The 26,884-nt window shown below is 35.4% G+C and overlaps 1 protein-coding gene across 1 annotated transcript in view; it reads right to left on the bottom strand.

Annotated features, from left to right (window-relative positions):
• The window catches only part of LOC141552722 (ALK tyrosine kinase receptor-like), an 895,621-nt gene that overhangs the window by 612,223 nt on the left and 256,514 nt on the right, over window positions 1-26,884 (bottom strand). The window contains exon 2 of the mRNA XM_074284745.1: window positions 4,480-4,599. Coding sequence (XP_074140846.1) covers window positions 4,480-4,599 — 120 coding nt within the window. The remainder of the gene's footprint in view (window positions 1-4,479; window positions 4,600-26,884) is intronic.

The raw sequence follows: 26,884 nt of genomic DNA, 5'->3' as shown, positions 1-26,884 counted from the left end.
GGAACTAATTTATGTTAAGAACATGGCATCTTATATCTGAAAAGGACTAAAAGGATTAGGGTCACTTAGTCCAACCCTCTCGTTGTATGAATGAAGGAATTTGAGGCTCACAGAGGCCCACGTCTTTCACAAGTTACTTAGGTAATGTCGGACCTGGAATTCCGATCTAAGGCTAAGCCAGAAGGCTCTAGACCCAATCTGCTTCCCTCTTCATATTGCTATTGGTAGTTTCACTCAGAAGACATGAAACCTTAGAATACTTAAGACCTGAGAGGGTTAGATATGGAAATAATTTTGTGAGACCTAACCCATTTTACAAAGTCATTTTTTCAGTCAAGTCCCGCTCTTGGTGACCCCATTTGGGACTTCCTTGGCAAAGATACTAGAGTGATTTGCCATTTCCTTCTCCAACTCATTTTACAGATGAGGAAACTGAGGCAAACTGGGGAATAAGTGACTTGTCCAGGCTCACACAGCTAGACCCATACAGACAGGATCATACAAGCTGTCTGAGGCTGGATTTGAACTCAGGTAGGTGAGTATTCCTAGCTCCAGGACCAGTATTCTATTCAAATACTGTGTCACCTAGCTGCCTCTTGATCAATTCAACCTGAACTTACTGAACACCAGCATAGCTGAATGAAAGGGAATGCCAGTTGACAGGGGGTTTTGGACTTCAGGCCTTCGTTTTTATGTTTCTGGAATTTTTAGTGATCAAAACTACTTTTCAATAAACTCAGTGTCCTTAATTTCTCACCACCTGCTGCTTCTGGTATAACTGATCTCTATCTGGAGAGGCAGCTGGGACCCGGTTTCTTAGACAGACCTATAAATAAGTCTACAGTCATCAGGAGCCGATGATAAAAAGGCAAAGGAAAAACTTTCTGAGACGGCCTCCATCAGAGCCCCAGGGAGAGACGGGCTGCTCTCTGCTTCCAGAAGATGAAATTAGTGAAGCCCCCGTCACTCACACCTCGTGACAAGTAAGAGCTGGAATCCGATACCAAATGCCACTGACGAAAATATATATCCTCCAACATAAAAAGCCCCAACGTAAATTAGAAGAAATATGGAGAGCCTTCAAAAAGGTAGGTCAAACTTTTTCCTCAAGCAGATAATTACAGACTGGGGGTGAGTAAATCTTATTAGCCTCTCTCCACCTCATCTCTCCTCATAAAACAATGGTGTGGAAGGAGCTGCAGTCAATCTGGGGCTGACACCTTGCTTAAGAAGGGACAGCTAGCTGATGCTCGTGGCATTGCATACTGGGCTCGCTTTCTCAATTAGTTATTCTGGTCTGCCACCCCCCAGAGCTCGGGCTGGAAGTAGAAAGAAGGAATATTTTCATTTTGGGGAAAAAAAGTAGAAAAGGAGGTTAGACCCTCCTTGCCAAGGTTGAGAATGTGGGATTAGGAGGTGTGTGTAGGGGGTTGTCACAGCGTTGCTTGTAGGTGAGAGGAAAGTGATTTTTGAAGAGAGAAAGTGCATGTTTCTTTATTCTAGTCTTTTGGACCTGGCTAAAAAAAATCTTAATCTGTGTAAAAGTTTCGATAGACAATATCCACAGAAACTTATGTTCTACTTAAGTGCCTATATCCACTTGTTAAGACTTAGTTACTTATCACTGTCTGAAAAATTATCCCTTCAGGCTGGAATAGTGTGACCGAATTTCTCTGTCCAAGTCTGAGGTCTTGAAATTAATGAAGTTATTAACATTTCTGAAAATGTCTCCTCTATAGCTCTTGACAGGTTTTGATTTATGGTCCTGGATCCTGCCTAATGTCTCTATCAAATCATACAGAAACTGGAAGTTGGAAGTCTAACCTGAGCTTCCTCACTGGTTTGCTTTGTAGAGTGAATGATTTAACCTCTAGGCTTTTGGGATCAGTCCCATCTCCAATGGTCCTGGCTGACTGACTGATTTATCCTGAGTAAGAATGTAGTAGAAAGATCTGAAATCATCAGGTATCCTGGCAATGAGGAGATAATAGATACTACCAGATATAGAACCAAAAATAATAATGAAAGTGACTATACTAATTGTATCTGTATGCTTGAACACTATTTGATCAGCAGCAGCCTTCTTTCCAAAAAAGAAAAAAAAAGAGTGTTATTTAAGCTAAGAAAGCTGGCCAGGTCATAGATTCATAGACCTAGATATGAAATTAGGAAACATTTCTCATTAAATTAAAATTAATCCTCTTAATTTTAATTAACTTCATTAATTTGACATCCCTCTTCACACATGTATACACACACTTAGTCTTCAAGAGAGACTATTTTTATAACAATCTAATAATGATTTAATTTTAATTGAGACTCATAGAAGAGAAATATTTCATTTAAAGTCATCCATCTAGTGAATGGTTGAGGGGGACTTAGAAGTTAAGTGGTCAGACTCATGGACTAGCTGTTCCTACAAGTGACCACCTTAGAAATAATATTCTGCAAATCCTGATTTCCCCCAAAGCCATGATTTTGGAAATATATAGTGGATTATAGGAGTCCACTAGAGATAGCAGTCTACTCCTAGCATGCATAGTATAAACACATGAATATAAATTGAATTCAGGTGTGAAGGGTTCTATCTTAAAGTAGATCTCATGGGTGGGTTATCAGAATCACGGATGAATAGCTAAAGATTAGGGAACATAGGAAGTTAAGCCTGACCCAGGCTCAGGAATTTGACATGAGAAGCATATGGAATTGAGATAATAAAATCACAATATACGGAAAGATTAAAGCTGAGATGAGGTGAGTAACTCTTGGGATTTCATAAAAAGGGGATAAGTGTTGGCTTTGATGACTTCTAAGTTCCTACCGTCACAAATTTGTTTCTCTCCTAAGAATTACTTTTTCTTTCTCTGGAGAAAGTTATGCTCAAGGTTCTTTAGATATGTAACAACACTTATTTAGGATTTCAGTGGAGCTTCTGAAACTCTTCTGGGCAATTGCTCCCAGAATGCCAGTGTCTATTAATGCAGTGTCAAGATCAAAATGGTGACCAATCAGTATGAGCCCACATGGACTGACCCAATGTCATTCTCATTTAGAAGATAGAACTTAATTCATGTGCTCCTGCACTTTTATTATGTAGAAATCACCAAGAGTGAGCAAATTTTCTCTCTTCACTGAATTTGTTTTATTCTTTTATATCCACATTATAAATTACAAAGTTGATTGGGAACGTGGTTGATGTTATTTATCTCCAGATAGATTTCAAGCTATTTGCCTTGAGTGCCCAAATTGCTAGCTATGGCTCTGATTGGGATGAAGTTCAGAAATGAGGAAGCAAACACTAATTAAACAAGTTTGCTATTAGCACTGTGACTTGACTCTCCCTGAAGGAGAAGTGGATAGCCTATATTGACCTGTGATTTGGATGAAACATTGAATGAACTGCCTATTTCCAAATGCTTTTCCCAGGGCTATTCTCCACCTCCCCCTGAAATCCAGGTCATTTTCATCACTGATGGTTTAGATGATATCTGTAAAATGTAGATGTCAAACACATGCCCTATAACACTCCTGAGTATAACTGATAACAAATTAAAATATGACTGGAAAATATTTAACAAAATAAGACAATAAAATATAGACAAGATCATGTTTTGAAAATAAGCCAAAATGAAGCCCAGAGGGATCCTTGTGTATGGACTGTTGGTCTTCATTTCTATTTGAGTTTGATATACTGCTCTAGGAGACCACATTTAAAATGAATACACGTTTCTATGACTACAAAGAAGGATTATTTTGTCAAAGTAGCTGGTGAGCTCCTCTGAACCTAAAGGCATAAAATGAAGGAAAGTAGTAAATTCTAACAAAGGGATGATGGTGCTGCTGGTGCTGCTGAGAGAAGAGAAAATTAACAAAGGCTTAGGATGGTGAGGGGACAGCAAGTTGCTATATGTAGTCAGCAATGCAAAGAGAAAATGCTTAGGGTGAGAAGGGGCCTAGGTGAGTGCCTCAGCATACACTGGGAATCATAGAATCATAGGAATAGCAGTTGGAAGGGCCTTAAAAGTCATCTATTTCAATTGTAAAATATATATTATATTCTTGTAAACTTTGTACAATTGTAAAACCCATAAAATTTCATTGACTTTCCTAAGGTCACAGAGCAGAGTAGAAAGAGAGAGAGAGAGAGAAAAAGAGAGAGAGAGACAGACAGAAAGACAGGAGACAGGAGAGAGACAGGGGGGGAGGAAGGGAGGGAGAATAAGTAGCAAAGTCAGGTTTTGAGCTCAGATTTAAAAAAAAAATTGGTGACAGATCTCAGCAGGTTAAGAGGAGTAGGGAGAATGCCAAAGACCAACTTCAATTTCCATAATATTCCAGTTTCAAGTCCATTGGAGAAGCCTCCAAGACCCATGGAGCACTAAAACATGAATGGTCATTTGAAGCCCACTCCACTGGCTATCACTCTCAATTTTCTTTAATTATGAGACTGATATAACTAACTATTCAAAATGAACTTACCATATCGGCTACGTTGAGAGAAGAAAGGAGGAGAATCTTTCATGATCCATGTTAAGTTCCAGATAAAGGGCTCTGGAGTGAGAGGAGGGATATGTGTAGAAGATTCCAGGGAGCTTGGAGCTGTATATTAAAAAAAGAAAAAAAATTATTAATTAATGTGCCCTCTGATGATGGTTTTGGAAACAATTATAGGGACTTACAGATGTCCAATTAAATCCAATTTATGAAGTCAAATACCACATCTGCACTAGGAGCCACAGAATATGAAATGCTAGAAACTTTAGAGAGGAAGATACCCCCCCGTCCCAAAGAAAAGTATTATTCTATTTCAGCAAATGAAGGTGGCCAGTTGTGAGACCACCTAATTTTTTGAGCCTCAGTTTCTTTATTCATAGACTTGTAATTATAATTTTTACTATTGCCTATTAGAAATGTATTATCTTTTCTATAAAAATAAAATGAAATTGGATATGGAAGTTCCACTGATGCCAATAGACACATAATTGATACTACTAATGTTTTAAGTAGATATAGTCTGACTAGGACAGAGTACAACAGGGTGACAATCATTCTTTTAAGAGGAAATACCTTTTTGTTAATGCAGTCTATATCTGAATTACCTTTTTGGACAGAGGGAATATTGTTTTATATTAAGCTTGTAGTCCACTAGAATATAAAGATATTTTTCAGGGAAATGGGTGAATAAGAATGTCCTGCCTGTTCTTATTATGCTCGGCTTTTGTTCACTTCACCTAAATTTCATTTTAATAGATTCAGTCCATTGCTTAGACAGTTTGAAGATTTTTTTGGATGTCAACTCTTTTATTCATTGTCTTATCTATCCTGCTTCAATTTGTATAATCCATGTATTTTATGAGCACACTATCTATGATTTAACCAATCAGCATTGAACAAAAAATAGGCCAAAAACGTATCTCTTGAGTATTGCATTGACTATAATCCTCCCTTCAGATTGATAGCAATTCATTTATCACCATTCTTTTGAGTCTGATTACTTAATCACTTTTCAACACATAGTTATTTTCATCCAGTTCACATTCTTCCATCTTATCCATGAGGATATTATGAAAATATTTGTCAAAGAAAAAAATTCAAGGGAGCCAAGATGGTAGAGAACAGACAGCAACCCAACTGAATTCTACCAACATGCCCTCTAAAGAACTTCAAAATAATTCTTTACATCAAATTTTGGAGCAGCAGAATAAAATAAAAGTAGAATGAGACTTTTTTTTTCCAGATTAAGACAATTCAGGAGGTTGGAAAGAGAAATCTCTGACACTGGCCCAGATGGGTGTCTTGGAGGCTACCATGACAGCCCAGAAACAGCAGCAGCAATAATAGTTTTGGAAGCTCTCAGCCCAAAAACAGTAAGAAAATTAGGTAACTGGTCAGAAGAGATTACAGAGAACCTTTTACTGACACTGGGTGCATCTGGTACTGATTGACAACTCTATTGTCCATACTTAGTTCTAGATCATAGTTTCAGGGTTAAGAGGAACACCAGTACTTGTAGCTACAGGTGAATAGCAGTCCTCCTTGGGTAAACACTATAGAACAAACCAGGAAAATAATGACCACACCTCTCCCTGGATCACAAGACATTGCCAGGAATGAAAACCCTAAAAAAGCTCTGAAAAGAATAGCATCAAGAAGTCTGAAGTTTGGGAAACTGTCTCCCCATCCCTGAGTGCGCAGAGTACAATGTAAGCATAAAGTTCAAAATTGAGAAATAGGCTGGGAAAAATAAGCAAATAATTGAAAAAAGAAATTAACAAAAAAGCTGATATAGTGGCAGGGAATTCTAAGATATGGAATCAGAAGAAGAAAATAACATGAACTCAGAAGTAAACAACACTGTAAAAACAGCTACAAGCAAAACCTCAAAGAAAAATGCTAATTAGGCCCAAGTCCAAGAAGAATTCTTGGAAGAGTCGAAGAACAAGATAAGAGTGGTAGAAGAAAAGTTAGGGAAAGAATGAGAGTGATTCAAGAAAACCATGAAAAGTGAATAAACAGTTTGGTAAAAGAGGCCCCAAAATACTGAGGAAAATAGCACCCTAAAAAAACAGAACTGATCTAGTGACTAAAGAGGCAAAAAAATTTGCTGAAGAGAATTCTTTAAAAAGCAGAACTAACCAAATGGAAAAATAGGTACAAAAGCTCACTGAAGAAGTAATTCCTTGAGAATTATAATAAAGCAGGTAGAAGCTAATGATAATGAATATATCAAGAACAACAAAATAAAGAATAAAGTATAGAGGGCCACAGATAGTGGGGAAACTCTGGGTGAAGTATAAGACCCTTCAGCCCAGAGGGAACCTGCTGACAATGTCTGGTTGGGCTCCCATCTCTCGGCCTTCCTGAGAAGTCAGGGGGCGGTGACAACCTGTGTTGTGATTGAAGCAGAGTGATACCAGGTGACAAACTATGTACATAGCTAGTTGTTCATGTGGAACCACATGTTCAGTATATACTTGGCACATGCATATTAAAGGGGAATCCCATCTCATCACTCCTCCACTAAGACGGCATGTATTTTCAACCCGGCATGGGGGCTCTAGAAAGCACAGTAAGTTTTGTCACCCCAACTTGGGGGCTCTAGAAAACAGGACACAAGAGAAAAGAATAAAAATAGAAGAAAATATGAAATATCTCATCAGAAAAATAACTGATTTAGAAAATAAATTGAGGACAAATAATTGAAGAATTATTGGACAATTTGAAACCCATGATTAAACAAAGTCATAATCTTTCAGGAAATTATCAAGGAAAGCTGTCCTGATAGACTAGAGACAGAGGGCAAAATAGAAATTGAAAAAAATCTACTGATCATCTGAAAGATATCCCCAAAAGAATACTCCCAGGAATATCAGCCAAATTTCAAAGCTTTCAGGTAAAGAAGAAAATATTACAAGTGAACAGAAAAAAAAACAATTTAAATATCATGGAGCTATAGTCAGGATCATACAACTATTACTAACTTCCACCTTGAAGAACTGGAGAGCATGTAATATGATTTTGCAATAGACAAATAAGCTAGGATTACAACCAAGAATAACTTATCCAGGAAAATTTAGTATGTTCTTTCACAGAGGGAAATGGCCTTTTAAAGAAATAGAGGATTTTGAAGCATTCCATATCTGAATAGAAAAAAATGGCATTCAAACACAAGCCATAAGGTAAACATAAAAAAGCAAAGACAAAAGAATAATTATAAGGGACTCCATATAGTTAAACTATTTACATCCCTATACTGGAAGATAGTACACTTAACCCCTGAAAACTTAATCACTACTTAGGCAGTTAGAAAGGAGTTTACATAGAAAGAGATCATGGGTATGACTTAATTATGTTGGGATGATCTAAAAATAAGGGGGTGATAAAGAGGGATACACTAGGAAAAGAGGAAAAGGAGAGGTAAAATTGAGAAATTTTTTTCACATAAAAATGGCATGCAAAAGTAAGCTTTTGTAGTACAGAGGAAAAGGGGGAGAGGAGAAGTGGGGAGCAATGTTTGAACTTCATTCACATCAGAAATGATTCAAAGAGGGAAGAATACACACACACACACACATAAGGTATACACACATATATTATATAGAAATCAAACTTATCCAATGGGGAAATAGGAGGGTAAGGAAATAAGGGATATGGGGGAATTATTAAGCTATCTATCTATAGACACATAAAAAGAATGCTCTAAGTTGGAGAATGGTTGGGTAAATTATGGTATATGAAGGTTATGGAATATTATTGCTCTGTAAGAAATGACCAGCAGGAGGAATACAGAGAGGCTTGGAGAGACTTACATCAACTGTTGCTGAGTGAAATGAGCAGAACCAGAAGATCACTGTACACTTCAACAACAATACTGTATGAGGATGTATTCTGATGGAAGTGGAAATCTTCAACATAAAGAAGAGCCAACTCACTTCCAGTTGATCAATGATGGACAGAGGTAGCTACACCCAGAGAAGAAACACTGGGAAGTGAATGTAAATTGTTAGCACTAATATCTGTCTGCCCAGGTTGCATGTACCTTCGGAATCTAATGCTTATTGTGCAACAAGAAAATGGTATTTACACACATGTATTGTATCTAGGTTATATTGTAACACATGTAAAATGTATGGGATTGCCTGTCATCGGGGGGAGGGAGTAGATGGAGGGGGGGATAATTTGGAAAAATGAATACAAGGGATAATATTATAAAAATATATAATAAAAAAAACAAAAAAAGAAAAACAGAAAAGAAATACAAAACAAAATAAACAAAAGAGAACATTGAAAAAAAAAGAATGCTCTAAATCATCATTGATTTGAGAAATGTAAATTAAAACAATTTTGAGGTACCGCCTTACACTTATCAGAAATGATAAATGTTGGAAGGGATGAGGGGAAATAAGTACACTAGTAAAGTGTTGGGGAAATTTTGGAGAATAATTTGGAGCTAGGCCCAAAGGCTTATAAAACTGTGCCTACTGTTTGACTTAGCGATACCAATACTAAATCTATGAGCCAAAAAAAATCAAAGAAAAAAGAAAAAGGAAATGAGAACTGGGATACTTTTTTTCCCAGTAATAGCAGTGTTTAATACTGGTCAACTGTGGAAGACTGCCTATTCTGATCAATACAATGATCCAACACAATTCCAAGGGACTCATGATGAAAAAAATTGCTATCCACCTTCAGAGAAGGAAGAGAGAACTGAGTGCAAATTGAAGTATAATTTTCTTACTTCAATTTATTTTTGCTTTTTTTGTATAGTTATGGCTTATATAGAAATGTTTTTCAGGATTTCATATATATGAAATTGATATAATTTTACTTGCCTTCTCAATAGATCAGGGAGTAATGGAAGGAAAGGAAACCATTTGGGGCTCATTTAGAAAGAAAATAATTTTAAAAATCAATAAATAATATTGAAAAGAAAACAAAGAAAAAATTCAGATGGATTGATTCTATGGCATTCCATCAGCCTAGTTGCCCTGTCATAAAAGGAAATGAGTATTTTTTGGTGAATCATTATTTCTTGTTCTTATTGCAACCTTCTCTTTAATATTTTCTAGACTTTTACTAGGAATGAAAGTCAAGCTAAGCAGTCTATATTTTAAAAGAACCTACCTTTTTTGATTAAAACAAAACAAAACTAAGATAGCATTTGTTCATTTCTAACTCTGTAATACTTCTTTTGTTCTCCATAGTTTTTTTTAAGTCTCCTAATTTCTGTTTTAATAACCAACTTCACCATATGTTTCAGAAGTATTTTTATAATACCAATTTCTCTCACCATTTACTCTTTTCCTTGGTAGTTGGTATCAATCAATCAATAAACATTTAATATGTCCCCAGTACTGTATTATGTTTTGGGAACCCAATGAAAGAAACAAAATATTCCATGACCTTAAAAAACTAACCTTCTGTTGAAGACCATATATATAAATAAGTATATTTACAAAATATATTTTAAAAAAACAAGGTCTTTTAAAAAACAGTTCTTTTTAGGAGGGGAAGCATTAGCAGCTGGCGGGAGGGGAAAGAAATCTAGAAAAGGTAATGTTTGAGCTGAGCTTTGAGAAAAAAAAAAAAAAAAAGACTAAGAGCCTGTGAGGAAATATTACATACCTGGTATGAGACTTGTAATCTATGATAAAGGCAAAGAGGCCGGAAATAGAGTATGAAGAAGGCATTAAGAAATTAAGGAATGAAAATGATCATTTATTAAATAGCACCTTTCTTCAAGAATTTTAACAAAGAAAGACAAAGCATGTAGGGGAATGGTGACCAAGGAGGGAAATCACTTTGTCAACTGTGTAGAAAGATATTAGAGAGACAAATTAGAGAGACAAAAGACATCAAGAAGGAAGACCAGTTAGGAGGCTACTGCAGTTCCCTGAGGAGAAGTGACAACGTCTTAAATCTGAGTGATAGCTAAGCAAGAAAAGAGAAGGGATGGGTGCCAGAAACGTGGTGAAGGTAGATTTGCCAAGATTTGGCCATAGATTGGAGACATGGGGTGACTTGGAGAGAAAAATTGAAGATGGGTCTGATGTCTCACATCTGGTGTGTCACACAGAAATAAGGATATTCAAAAGAGAGGTAAATTTGGAAGAAAAGAGACCTAGTTCTGTTTTGTACACCGACTTTGGACAACTTATAAGAAGATCATCTAAAAAAAATAAAACTTTTCAGATACCTCTCTTCTTTCTTTCCCTTCTCCACTCACCAAAGCTCAAATTTCAGGTGCTTGTTTTAGTCTCATGTCACTTCTTTTAGTTTTTATGAAAACAATTTGATAACAATAAATGACATGAACCTAATGGTTCCAAAAAATATCCCGTAAGGTAAGTTCAAGAATTATCCTTATGGTCATTTCCTGGATGAATAAAATGAGTCCAGAAGAAATAAAATATCTTGTCCAAGTATAAGCTCAAGCTCTTTATGTAACACTATAGTGTCTTCTGTTATGCAATTTGCTATTTTGAGGAACAAGGTCTAAAACTGAAAGGGAATGGGTTAAATGGCAGAGTTTTGGTGAACAAAATTCATCGAAGGCATCCTAATCTAAAGGTAGCTAGGTAGTTTGATGGGTAGAACACTGAGTCCAAAGTTAAGAAGTCTGAGTTCAAATCCAATACCAGACACTTTGGGCAAATCATTCTGCCTCAATTTCCTCAACTATAAAATGGGGACAGTAACATTTTCTACCTCCCGGGATTGTCATGAGGATGAAATGAGCTAACATTTATAAAGTGCTTAGCCTAATATCTGGCACACAGTAGGAACTAAACAAATGCTTGCTCCTTTCCCTTTAATCACCAAGACTAATGATATCCTGAAATCCATTTTGGCTGCACAGATGTTATGGCTCTTTAAATGCTGTTTCAATCCATCTTTTCCTAATAATGCCTCTGCCTGTACTTTGTGTTCATTCTTGTAACTTGATCTAATCGTGTTTGCTTCAGTTATTGCCTTATCAATGCAAAGGCTGAAATTGCCCTCAAAAGTTATGAATTCTTTACAATTATGTTATTTTCAGATGAAAAAAAATTGGTGCTGGGTGACAGCTTTCCCCATAGCCAGAAGGCCAGGGAGCCACAAAGAATGAATGTTTCAGATTTGCATTTGAGAAAGAGGGAGAGAAGGGTCAAAACAAAGATGCTTTCTTCCTTTATTGTACCTCGGTTGCATTTCATGTCAAGAAAAGTAATTACAATATGTCTACAAATCAAATGAACTCATTCCCTGCAGTTAGGCAGCTCTCGGCAGAAAAGTCCCAGCTCAGTGACCATTGGCTGAGGGTTTGTGGTGGAAAAGGATTGTGTTTTAAAGGAGCAAGTGCTGAAAGTGTGCAATATACTTTCTTGGATGAGTAGCCAACCAGATCAGGAGATCAGGTGTCTTGACCCCTACTTGACTGAACATATTCTGAGTGCCTCCTGAAGTATTTTTAAAATGACGTATTTTCTTAGATAATTTTATTTGATCAATTCTTCTTGCGGTTAGATTATCCCCCAAGAGGCTGAGCTGCATTTCCTAGTGGCTCATCCTTGTGACCCTCATTCCCCTTACAGTCACTATTTAGCATCACTTATATATATATATATATATATATATATATATATATATATATATATATATATATATATATATATATATATGTATATATATATATATATGTACATACATACCCAGCCACATATATATGAATTATAAAGTACTATGAGATTAGAAGAGAGAAAAATCACTCCTATCTGCTTAGATCACTGAAAGCATCATTGAGAAGTTGGCATTTAAATTGGAAGACTCTAAGGGAGTAATAAAATTGATGTTTTTAGTATTTTTTAGATTTACAAAGTACTTTGACTTGATATTACTGTAACTGATCTTCACAATAATTCTTTGAAGTAGATATAGAATGTATTATTAGCACCATTTTAGATATGAGGAAATTGAGACCCTAGGAAGTGATTTGTCCAAGGTCATAGGTAGGAAGCATCCAGAAGCTGAACCAAAATCTTTTGCTTTCAAATTTACCAGGTAAGACAGTTTTGTCTAAGTGAAACAGAAGTTTAGTTTTTAAATGGGCAAGTACAAGATAAGGACTTCAGAGATTAAAGCATTCTGAATTATTAATATACAATATAAAAGGCTCTGAATGGCAGATAATCAATCCAAAAAAGGGGAACTTGGGAATCATTGTGAATAATTTCCCAAGGTCATTGGCCCAATGTGCTGCTTCAATTGCATTCACCAAAATTTTATTAAGCAACTACTATTTATCAAGTACTGTACAGGCCACATGACAACGTGTAGATAGCACACAAGGCGAATGATGTACTAAATTTGGTGAATGGCTATTAGTCTGATTTGGGCTGAAATGAAGAGTTTGTTAAAGGGAATAGCATTAAATAAGGACTAAAAAGATAGTTAGGGAGGTCAGAATATGGAAAGGCTTAAATGCCAGATTGAGAAGTTTGTATTTTATCCTTAAGTTGGCAGTGACTTAAGATATATATATTATATATATATATATATATATATATATATATATATATTTTAAATAAAGGAATAGCTTGGTTAGTTCTGTGCTTTAACAGGACTGTGGGTGACAGCTATGCAGCGATATATTAGAGAAGAAATAGGTTGGAACTAGGAAGAACAATTAGGGAATTGTAATAGTGTAGCTGAGACCTGTGGTCCAGCAGGTAGTGATGTAAACAAAAAAAAAAAAAGGGGGGGGGATAGATATGAGAGGAGTTAGGGAGGTAGCATTGATGAGACTTAGATTAGATATGAGAGGTGAAAGCAAAGGAAAAGTCATAAATGACTCAATCAAAGGATGGATGCTTAAGCTGAAAAAAAAAACAATAGCAATTATCATGATCAAATGTATTGGAAACAAAAGATAAAACATTTTCCTCTCCTTACACAAAATTGATGCATATTTTAAATGGTTTACTTCTGGCTCAAAGCTTAGAATAGAGGTGTCAAATTCAAGCCCTTACAGAACTCCAAAGTATGGTTGGAACTAGATTAAAATGTAATTGAGAAATATAATTTCAATTTTTGTGCAAGGCTAATAAAACAACAACAAAAATTGTCTGCTATGGTTCAGAACCCTGAGGGAGTTGTCCAAAAGCCAGTGACAGATTAGCAGATTAGAAAGTCTATACCCCACCCCACCTTGAAACACAACTAATCAGTGGCTGACTGGATGGGAACACACTATGAATATTCTGTATATTATCAGCAACTCTGGGAAATGACTTATTCAAGAATTCATTTGTCCCTTAGAAACATTTCTGTGTGCCACTTGAAGGCGCTACCTTGGCTGATATGAATGAACAGAATAAAGTCGTTTACTAATATCTTCTAATAAACAGTAATTTTTTTTTTACATAGCTATCTTTTTTTTTTAATCAAGAATTATAATAACAACTTACATACCCTGAAGTTGTAAGACTTTTGTATATATTTATCTTATGTAACATGACAATCCTTAGAGGGAGATTGTCATTATTATCATTTTGCAGATAAAGAAATTGAGTATTAGAGAAATAATTGGCTAATTAAAGGTCATACAGCAAACCCATAGGCCATGGATTCCAATTCCAGAGCTCTACCCACCATGCCAGGGTTCTTAACTTTTCTCCTGTGTTATGATCCCCCCTTTGGCAGTCTGGCAGAAACTTATTGATCCCTTCTCAGAATAATTTTTTAAATGAATAAAATAAAATACATAGGATTAACAAAGAAAACCAAAGGCTAATGAAAATAAAAATGTAATGTCTCCCCCAACTAAGTTCATGGAATGCAAAGAAACCAAGGACCCTATCCAGGTCCAAAAACTCTGCTCTAGATCATGAGAAAATTTCAGGAATTTGACCATGTAGCCTAAGTAGTGAGCATCAGTTATGGTAGTGTTTAACTCTGGGGCCTCTGGCCCCCAAATGTGTACCCTTTCTAATACCCAGCTGCCTCCTTGAGGATACTGGCACTGCCTATTTTACAGGATCTTAAGCTGGGAAGGATCCTAAAGATCAGTGGATCTAGTCTCCTCATTTTACAGGTAATAAAACCAAAGCATAGAGGGAATAACTGATTTGTCCAGATTTATACAGCTAATAAGTATCTGCAAAACAATGTAAACTCAAATCTTCTTGATCCCGTTCTCAGTGCTCTAGCCACTCAGGGTTTACAACATTTGGGCATTATTACTAAAATTAGATAAAACTCAATTTTCCATGATCTACTTTGTAAATTAACCATGGCAATTTACCTCTTCTTCTCCATCCCACCAAGTGCAACTAGCAACTGGCACAGTGGATAGAGCACCAGACTTGGAGTCAGAAAGATCTGAGTTCAAATTCATCCTTAGGCACTGAACTGTGAGACCACAGGAAAAGAATGCATCACTTTTTGCTTCAGTTTCCTCAATTATAAAATGGGGGTAATAATAGTATCTACTTCCCCAGGTTTGTTGTAAGGATCAAATGAGGTTTTATGTGCAGGTGTATGCACACACACACACACACACACACACACACACACACATATATATATATATATATGTATATATATATATATATATATATATATATATATATACACACACGCATACATATGTGTGTCCATAGGGAGTATGTGTACATTCACACACATAAACCTTATTTGATATACATATTATATATGTGCATATATATCCATATACATACCTACATATGTGTGTACATAGGGGGTGTATGTGTATACCTATATATATATATATGCATAAACCTCATTTGATATATATGTATGTGTGTATGTATACACATAAACACACATGCATAAACATACTTATAGATGTATATACAAAGGATGTGTATATATACCTATATATACATGCATAAACCTCATTTGATATACATATTATATATTTGCATACATATATACACATATACACAATATACATGCATACCTATAGATGTATATATATATATATATATATAGTGGTGTGCATAAACTTCATTTGATATACATATTATATATGTGCATATAGCTATGTATATGCATACACATACATGCAGGTATATATATATATCAGTATTTATAATTATACACACAAATACATACACATAAAATGCCTGGAAAATATCAAATACTATATATGTGTCAGTTATTATCATTATTATTGATGAACAGCTGATTTATTTTTTTTATAATTATAAATTTTTTTGACAGTATATATGCATGAGTAATTTTTTTTTATACCATTATCCCTTGTATTCATTTTTCCAAATTATCCCCTCCCTCCTTCTACTCCCTCCCCTAGATGACAGGCAATCCCATACATTTTACATGTGTTACAGTATAACCTAGATACAATATATGTGTGTAAATCCAATTTTCTTGTTGCACTTTAAGTATTGGATTCTGAAGGTATAAGTAACCTGGGTAGATAGACAGTAGTGCTAACAATTTACATTCACTTCCCAGTGTTCCTTCTCTGGGTGTAGCTACCTCTGTCCATCATTGATCAACTGGAAGTGAGTTGGATCTTCTCTATGTTGAAGATATCCACTTCCATCAGAATACATCTTCATACAGCATTGAAGTGTACAGCGATCTTCTGGTTCTGCTCATTTCACTCAGCATCAGTTGATGTAAGTCTCTCCAAGCCTCTCTGTATTCCTCCTGCTGGTCATTTCTTGCAGAGCAATAATATTCCATAACCTTCATATACCATCATTTACCCAACCATTCTCCAATTGATGGGCATCCATTCATCTTCCAGTTTCTAGACACTATGAAAAGAGCTGCCACAAACATTTTGGCACACACAGGTCCCTTTCTCCTCTTTAGTATTTCTTTGGGATATGAGCCCAATAGCAGCAATGCTAGATCAAAGAATATGCGCAGTTTGATAACTTTTTGGGGCATAGTTCCAGATTGCTCTCCAGAATGGCTGGATTCTTTCACAACTCCACTAACAATGTATCAGTGTCCCAGTTTTCCCACATCCCCTCCAACATTCATCATTATTTATTCCTGTCATCTTAGCCAATCTGACAGGTGTATAGTGGTATCTCAACAGCTGATTTATTCTTTGTTTCCCAAATAATTCCTCACTTCAGGAATTCGTGATTTTGTCACAATCGTCCTCCTGTTGACCTCGTGCTCTTCCTTCTATAAGGTAGAAGACAGTCTAAGACAGTTGTTGTGCTGACTCTGGGACCTCTATAAATTTAACTAAATAGGACTCCTGACAATAGGCATGCCATCTGTTATCAGCCCTATTTCCTGATATATAACACACATGTTTACATATATATATATATATATATATTTGTGTGTGTGCATATATATGTATATGTGTATAATGTATATACATGTGTGTATATATAAGTATATATGTGTATTAAAAGTAGAATAGGCTGAGTAATTGATATATATATGCATATGTTATATAATTCCACTAAAAAGGATGAAAAATCAAGTGTTCCTTACCCTGTTCTGCATGTATATATTGATTATTACCTGGTATTTGGGATTTACATAGCTTTTGCTTTTCTCCATTCTTGTAAATAATTGATAATTGACTGTAGGTGGTCGTTATTTACAAGGATGGCCATGTTTTATCAGTGAGCATGTTTTACCAACCAACATCAATAACATGGAGGAAATAGGGCCATTCCAGTTACCTCTTGGAACTGCTCCTGCCTCTCTATCACATTTTACTTATTTATCTTCTTTCCCACAATAAAACAGTCAGTGACAGGCTGCCAGTTCTTCTCCTTATTTGAAAACACACTTAATAATGCATTATTTTACAATGATTTTGTGTCACGCACAGCAAAGCTTAATGGGACCAAATAAATAGTCTTCTGGTTGTCAAGATCCTGGGTGAGTGGCTGATGAAAAAAGGGAGACAGGAAGGTGTGGCCCTTTGCAATTGGCAAGGGATGGGAAAAGGTTGTGAATATTTATTGGCCAGCAATCACACACCTGCTTAGTCAAAGGGGCTTTCACATATATATGGAAATGTTCTCACCAAATTGACATGCCTGCTGAGTTTTGGGTTAAGTTAGGGATGTTAGAGGCAGTTGATTTAGGGCTGAAAAATATAGATGTTATTCCCAGCAAGCTGAAAGGGAGAGTTAGCAGGTGTGCCCTTCAGAGCAAAGAGACTTTGTCAACAACTTTTCAAACAAAATAATGCAGCCACATGATAAAGGCCTTAGGCATGGTGAAATAGAACATTATCCTTCTTTTCCCTACTTCTTTGAAATTTTTGTCTTTAGTTAAGTCCATTGGAAGATAGACACTACTTTCACCAAGATGAATGTAATGTACCAACCTAAGCTGAACTACCTTTTTAAACTTTGTAGTATTGATGATTAGTATTTCTTTCAGGGGATGGGAGAGGTAATAAGTGCTTTGATTTAGGTCTCCCATAGGTATTTCTTAGAGTAAAAAAATGAAAGGTAAGAAATAATAATGTTAACAAAGTATCTTATTATGTACTCTGCTTATTTACATCTTTACAATTCTAAAAATGAGATTTAGTTCTAATAATACATTTTAAGTGGTTTATACTTCATCCAATTATAAAACAAATATGTCTCTGAATGTTTATCTTTCAATCTTCCCAATAAAGAAAACAGATTTGATATCACATATTTGAGTATAATTTAAAAATTTTTCTCCAATATGAGTTCATTTTTTAAAGTAAAGAACTATATTAGATAATTATTAGTTTTTTTTCCCAATTTTAAATCCATCACGCTCTGATCTTATACCCCCTTTATTCCCCTTGTTATTACTGGAAGAAAGAGAGAGGAGACCTCACCTATCTCCACCTTAGCTCCTTTTCTATATATTATTAAATATTTAGCACGCTAGAAAGGACTTTGAAAGTTACAGTCTGAGTGTTTCTTTTCAAAATTGAGGATGACAATAGTTAAATGTCTAAGGGCATACAGATACTAAGTGGCAGTGACACATTTTGAATCTATATCCTCCTATTCCAAATTCAGAACCCTTTCCACTGTACAACTTAGAAACTTATCTCCTTTCCCTACCTAATTCTTAACTACTGAAGACTTCAATTTAGGTTACTTCTCCCCTCCCCTGATGTCTTCAGCAATCATTGAAAGAAACAGAAATTCTCATTGCAGAGAAGAACATAAATATCACCATTCTCTTAATTCCATTGTCTACTCTGTTCCACATCTTATACCTGGAGGCAGGTATACCTGTTTGTCAAACACTCAAAGTATGAACATATTCTGCTTAAGATACAAAGTGGAATAAATACCTTGGTACCAGATCCAAAGTTCTTCAGTTGAACTCAACTTTCCCCTCTCTTCTCCCCTCCCCTGCCACAGGCATACTTAAAAGAAATTCTCCCAACAAGTTCTGCCTTAATCTTAAATCTTAGAACTATTTTCTTCCCTTTCTAGGCTTAGTCCCTGTTTTTTTTTTTTTTTTTTTTTTTGTTGTTTGTTTTGTTTTTGTTTTTGTTTTTGTTTTTAAGGGTGGAACAATAGTCATGGCATGATCTTAGCAAAAATTACATGATTTTCCAGGAAAAGTGAATGCTAAACCCAGCTTTGGAAAATGTTCCATATTTTGTCTCCTCTTCATCCTGATTGGACGTTAGCACAAAAATAATTTTATTCTTTAAGAATTTGTATAATACAGGCAGCTAGATGGCACAGTGGACAGAGCACTAGCCCTGAAGTCAGGAGGACTTGAGTTCAAATTTAACCTCAGACACTTAACATTTCCTAGCTACGTGACCCTGGACAAGTTATTTAACCACAATTGCCTCAGGAAAATAATTGGTATAATATCAAAATAGCCAGCTTGTCAGAAAGACAAAAGCGTGAAGTAAGCATTCTGAACTTCCTGCCTCTCTTACCATTTATTCCCAGTTATACTTTCACTCAGTAATGAGTAGACATATTGTTACATGTTCCAGATGAAATCTTTTGTCTTATATGATCAGAAGACCATAGTCTATTTTCACATATTTAGTCTTCCCCATGCTATTACCCCATGCATATGCCACAGAAGCTCCTAATTTTACAGAAAAAAATTAGAATTGAGTTTGCAACTAAAAAAGGTAGAAAAAGAGCAAAATAAAAACCCCAATCAAATACCAAACTTGAAATTCTAAAAAGAAAAGGAAAGATTACTAAAATTGAAAGTAAAAAAAAAAACTATTGAATTAATAAATAAAACTGAGTTGGTTTTATGACAAACCAACAAAATAGATAAATCTTTAGCAAATTTGATTAGAAAAAGAGGAAAATCAAATTGTTAGTCTTAAAAATGAAAAGGGAGAACTTTCCACCAATGAAGAGGAAATTACAGCAATAATTAGGAGTTACTTTGCCCAACATTATGCCAATAAATTTGATAACATAAGTAAAATGGTAGACTGCCTACAAAAATATTGATTGTCCAGATTAACAGAGGAGGAAGAAAATTGCTTAAATAGTCCTATTTCAGAAAAAGAAATATAGCAAGTTATTAATCAACTCCCTAAGAAAAAAAATCCCTAGGACCAGATAGATTTATATGTAAATTCTACTAAACACTTAAAGATCAATTAATTTCAATATTATTTAAACTATCTGAAAAAATAGGGAATGAAGGACTCCTACCAAATTCCCCTTATGACACAGACATACCTAAACCAGGTAGGACAAAAACAGAAAAAGAAAATTTTAGACCAATCTCTCTAATGAATATTGATGCAAAAATCTTAATTAAAATATTAGCACAGAGATTACAGAGAATCATCCCCAGGATTATATATTATAACCAAGTAGGATTTATACCAGGAATGCAGAGCTGGTTCAATAGGAAAACTATTAGCATAAGTGACTATATCAATATCCAAATTAACAAAAAACATATGATTATCTCATATTCAGAAAAAGCATTTGATAAAATCCAACACTCATTCCTATTAAAAACACTAGAGAATATAGGAATAAATGGATTTCCCTTAAAATAGTTAGTAGCATTTATTTAAAACCATCAATAAGCATCATATGTAATGGGGATAAACTGGAACCATTCCCAATAAGATGAGGGGTGCAACAAGTTTGCCCACTATCAACATTACTATTCAATATTATATTAGAAATGCTAGCTTTGGCAATAAGAAATGAAAAAGACATTAAATGAATTAGAGTAGGTAATGAGGAAACCAAATGATCACTTTTTACAGATGATATGATAGTATACTTAGACAACCCCAGAGAATCAACTAAAAAGCTATTAGAAATAATTCATAACTTTAGCAAAGTTGCAGGAAAGAAAATAAATCCACATAAAATCATCAACATAGGTTGAGCAAATATAATAAAGAAATTAATCTATTTATTTAGTGCTATATCAATCTGACTCCCAAGAAACTATTTTACTGACCTAGAAAAAATTAACAACAAAATTCATCTGGAAGAACAAAAGGTCAAGAATTTCAAGGGAACTAATGAAAAAAAAAATCAAATGAAGGTGGCCTAGCTGTACCAGATATAAAACTATATTATAAAGCAGCAATCATCAAAACCATTTGGTACTGGCTAAAAAAATAGACTAGTTGATCAGTGGAATAGGTTAGGTTTACAGGACAAAATAGTTTATAACTATAACAATCTAATGTTTGACAAACCCAAAGACCCAAGCTTTTGGGATAAGAATTCATTATTTGACAAAACCTGCTGGGAAAATTGGAAACTAGTATGGCAGAAACTAGGCATTGACCCATACTTAACACCATACACCAAGATAAGATTAAAATGGGTTCATGAGTAGGTATAAAAATATTATAAATAAATTTTAAAAAACATAGGATAGTTTACCTCTCAGACCTGTGGAGGAGGAAGGAATTGTGACCAAAAAAGAACTAGAGATCATTATTGATCATAAAATAGATAATTTTTATTATATAAAGTTAAAAAGTTTTTGTACAAACAAAACTAATGCAGACAAGATTAGAAGGGAAGCAATAAACTGGGGAAACATTTTTTCATTCAAAGATTTTGATAATGGCCTCATTTCCAAAATATAGAGAGAATTCCAAAATATAGAGAGAATTGACTCAAATTTATAAGAAATCAAGCCATTCTCCAATTGCTAAATTGGATATGAAGGAAGGATATCTATATCCAAGGATATGAACAGACAATTTCCTGATGAAGAAATTGAAACTATTTCTAGTCATATGAAAAGGTGTTCCAAATCATTATTGATCAGAGAAATGTAAGTTAAGACAACTCTGAGATACCACTACATGGCTAAGATGACAGGAAAATATAATGATGAATGTTGGAGGAGATATGGGAAACCTGGGACACTAATATATTGTTGGTGGAGTTGTGAATGGATTCAATCATTTTGGTGAGCAATTTGGAACTATGCTCAAAAAGTTATCAAACTATGCATACCCCTTGATCCAAGAGCATTCCAACTGGGCTTTTATCCCAAAGAGATCTTAGAGAAAGGGATCCACTTGTACAAAAATTATTGTGGCAGCCCTTTTTGTAGTGACTAGAAACTGGAAACTGAATGGATGCCCATTTATTGGAAAATGGCTGAACAAATTATGGTATATGAATGTCATGGAATATTATTTTTAGAGTGTCACAGTCAGTGGAGAAACTCTGGGTAAGGTACAAGACCCTTCAGCACAGAAGGAACCTGCTAACAATGTCTGGTTTGGCACTCCATCTCCCCTGGGGGCTCTTGGTCTTCCTGAGAAGTCAAGGGGTGGTGACAACCTCTGTTGTACTTGAAGCAGAGTGATATCAGGTGGCAAAGTATATAGCAAGTTATATATGTGGTCCCACATGCATAGTGTTGTTTTTGTTATATAAAGTGGAAAGTCCTTGAAATAAACAGACTCGGGTTTCCCACCATCCTCAGGAGTCCCGCCTCATCATTTCTCCACTAGGAAGGTATATTTTAATCACCCTGGTGTGGGGGCTCTAGAAAGCAGGACACAACATTTATTGTTATATAAGATATGATCAGCAGGCTAATTTCAGAAAGGCCTGGAGAGACTTAAATGAACCAATGCTAAGTGACATGAGCAGAATCAGGAGCAACAAGATTATACGATGATCAGTTCTGATGGACGGGCTCTCTTCAACAATGAGAGGATTCAAACTAGCTCCAATTGTTTAGTAATGAAGAGAGCTATCTACACTTCGGAGAGAGAACTGTGGTAATTGAATGTGGACCACAACATAGAATTTTCACTCTTTCTGTTATTGTTTGCTTGCATTTTTGTTTTCCTTCTCACTTTTCTTTTTTCTTTCTAGATCCAATTTTTCTTCTGCAGCAAGATAACTGTATAAATATGTATACTTATATTGGATTTAACATATAATTTAACATATTTAACATGTATTGAACTACCTGCCATCTAGGGGAGGGGGTAAGGGGAAGGACGGGAAAATTTGGAACACAAGATTTTACAAGAGTCAATGTTGAAAAAATTACCCATGCATATGTTTTGTAAATAAAAAAGTATAATAAATTTTAAAAATTAGAGAAAACATTGCCATTGCAATAGAAGTCATCCCGGGAGTTGAGGGAAATGAAGAACTAAAACTTGGATGTCATGTATTCTTTTCTGTCTGCAAGAGAATTACCACATTTCTTTCTAAAGCTAGAACATAGGATAATAATATCTGGCACTAGAGTAGAGATTTATGTTTTCATGATACTTTGTATTCAGTATTTCCTTTAATATCCTCTGTAACCTCATGAAGAAGATAGAGCCAGCATTATTATTATTTTATAGTTCAGATAATGAACTAAACTCCAGAAAATTGACATGACCAGCCCAAAGATGTTGGAACTCAACCACTGGCTTTCTGATACGTCCAGAAGCTGTTTCTTTTATATCATGAAAAACAAATGGTCACAATCAAAGAAGGAAAGGGGATATTAGAGAGAAATTACAGTTATGACCAATCAAAGCAGAGAATGAAGGGGGAAAGGTGAGGTTTGATATCTAACTTTCCTAATAACTGTATATCCTGGCTGGAATAACTTTACTTTGTTCTATTTAGGTCTGGTCAAACAAGTATCCCCCAACTAGATTATGACCTCTTAATAAGACAACATCTTAAAAAATAATGTCTATGGGATCCTTTTGCATCCTCCCCAAAGCATGAACAGAGTACAGGAAAATGTTTCAAGAATTTAAATTAATGTTATGTTACACATGCTTAAGAAAAGTAGGCTTTGAAGAAATCTTATAGTTGTATACAAGAGAAAAGGATGAGACTTCTGTATAATTTTTTAGATCCCAACCCCTCTAGGATCTGATCACCATCATTAACAGGATCCAATGAGCTCTTCTCATAGGCCCATTTCTGGGGTTTGTTTGTGCTATACATAAAATTTACTTCACTATGATCTCAAGTCTATTTTCTCCTCCCAAAATATGCTGCCCAGAATAGTAATCAAAGACAGACTTTGAACTGTCACTGGGCTTTCATCTTGGAATCTCAAAGAGCCTTACAGGCATTAAATAATTAATGGCCCCTAAATGGCACAAAGACTAGGCAGCTTGGAGAAGGGACTTCGTCTAATAAAAGACCTTTTCCCTCCTGGATGCATAAACTTTCAGGGATAATCAAAATGGCCACTGCATTTAGTATTTTTATACTATCTATTTGAAAATAAAAGATACTAAGTGCTCAAGATAAAAGATACTCCTTTTCTCAAACTTCCTTACTTCCATTCAAGTCTCAGCAAAAATCCCATTTGAACAAAAGACCTTGTACACTCCCCACTACTCCCCTATACTCCCTTATACTCCCCACTAGTTCCCTAAATTAATAGCTATATACTTTTGTATTTATTTAATTCTGTATATGTAATATCCTTAATAACTGTAAGTTCTTTGAGGACTGAGAAAGTTTTTGTTCCATCTTTGCATCCTTGAAACTAAGTACAATGTCTCGCAAACAGTGAATGCTTAATAAATCCTTGTTGAATCAAATGGAACTGAACCTAAAATTTTAATGCATGAAAATTCAGTATAAAGTTAATGATCCTGTTAAGTAAGCTAAAGTTAATTCTGAGAGGCCTCCATGGTCTAGTTGTGCAGAGTGAGGGCAACTATCAGAACTAACTGGGTTCTAGTCAGTGTTCTAATTCACAGATCTATCAGAAGGATTGGAGAAACCATTTAGAGATGAGGCTGAGCCACTGATAGAGTAAGATCCCTCACCACACAATAATGGACATACAAGAGTATTCCAAAGGGATTATAGGGCAGTAGATGAGTAAGACCCTTTAGAGCCACCAAGGAATCAATCTTCCCTCAATCTTGAATCCCTTACACAGGGTTTCTACAGAATACTCTGATCCCGTTATATACACCTAACCTACCACCATGTCAATAACATCAGGACAAAAGTCTTTCGGTTGGTAAATGGAACATACTATGAAGTATATATATAGCAATATATATGTTATAATTAGGTTTTGAACACGTTTCCAGTCCCAAATTCAGTATTCTTTTCTCTGCAATGATAGATCAACTTATAGGGCTCTTATTGCTTCTCTGCCACCTCTATGTGTTCTTGTCTGATCATCTATAAGATTAGAAGGCCAACCCGAATGATCTCTAAGGTCCCTTCAAGTTTCAACAATCTATGATTCTAAGTTTGTTGTCAGGAACCCCATTCTCAGTATGATTTTTCTAAGGATTGCTTTGCCAGAGCAATAATCTCTCACCTGTGGTCAGATTCACATAAAGCAAAATGAAAGGCTGTGGCAAGAAACCCAGAAACTTGGGTATCTAGCATCCAAGATTTACTGTATGACCTTAGGCAAGTCATTTAACTTGAACTTGAGTCTCACTCATCCTGCATGTAAAATGGGAGCCATAATATTTCTTGACTACCTCCCGGGATGCTCTGAGAATTAATGAGATAATATACACAGAACACTTTAGGGTCTTTTGAAGAAAGATATCCTAGAAATCCTTAGGACTGTTATTTAAAAAGGGCACTGTCAGAATCATATATATATATATAGTTGTTACCTACATTACTTTAACCAACTCATATTAAAATGAAAGGAGAGACTAATAATCTAATTTAATTCTCCCCATTTATGATATTGTATTACCTGTATGTTTTCGTTCAATCTGGGCAGAGAAGTTCAGCTCAGCAAAATGAGCTGATGGCTTTGCTGCCTTCATAAGTCATAGAAGGAGTCACAGAGCTGAGCCAGCATAACTCCTTCATTTTATAGGTGAATAAAGAGATCTTAGGTAGTAGAAGCACATAGGATTTGGCAATTCAGAACAAGAACCCAGGTCAGATGCCCAGACAACACCCTTTCTAACACACTATTCTGATTTTTTTTAACTCTTCTAACATAAGGAGCAACAAGACAGATCAAACATTTTCATCTTCTTACATATGCTGCTTACCTTTGATTTCTTTACTCTGAATACTAGATTTAAGAATTCCCCCTTCCTCCTTTCTCTCCTCCTCTTTACCTCTGCTTAAACACCCCCTTCTAGATAAGAAGAGGGGAGAGGAATTAAGAAAAGGGGAGAAAGGAAAGAGCAAGAGAGAAGGAGAAGAGGGAAGAAAGGAAGTAGGCAAGGAAAAAGGGAATAGAGGGAAGGGGAGACAGAGAGAAGTACTATGGGAGAAGAAGAAGAGAGGGGAGGAGGAAAGATGAAGGGAGGAAGGGAGAGAAGATAAGATTTGATAAGAAAAAGGAAGAGAAAACAAGCAAAAAGGAAAAAAGAAACAAAAAAAGAAAGGAAAAAAGAGATAAAAAGAAAAATGACAGAGAAGAAAAAGAAGTGAGAGAAGAATCCCTATTTATCCATCCTTTCTTCCTCTCCCTCCATCTCTAAGCCAGTGAATAGTGTTAGTTTGTAAACTTTATTTGAGATGCAAAAATAGCTTAGTAGAAAGAGCTGACCTGTGTGAAAAAGACCTGTTTTCCACTTCTATCTCTTTTCTTTTCTGACACTTTCTGGCCGTGTGACTCAAAACAACTTATGCTTCTCCATTTGATAAATGGTCAAAGGATATGAACAGGCAGTCTTCAGATGAAGAAACCAAGGATATCTACCATCATATAAAAATGCTCTAAACATTATTGATCAGAGAAATGTAAATGAAAACAACTCTGAAATACTATCTCACATTTTTCAGATTGGCTCTAATAAGACAAAAAAATGCCAAATATTGGAGAGCATGTGGAAAAATTGGGACACTGATGGTTGGTGGAGTTGTGAGCTGATTCAACATTCTAGAGAGCTATCTGGAACTATGTCCAAAGGGCAATAAAACTGTGTACATCCTTTGAACCAACAATACCACTACTAGGTCTATATCCC

The sequence above is a fragment of the Sminthopsis crassicaudata genome, chromosome 2, assembly GCF_048593235.1.
Source record: "Sminthopsis crassicaudata isolate SCR6 chromosome 2, ASM4859323v1, whole genome shotgun sequence".
Classification (NCBI taxonomy): Eukaryota; Metazoa; Chordata; class Mammalia; order Dasyuromorphia; family Dasyuridae; genus Sminthopsis; species Sminthopsis crassicaudata.
This window is presented reverse-complemented; position numbering and strand designations above follow the sequence as displayed.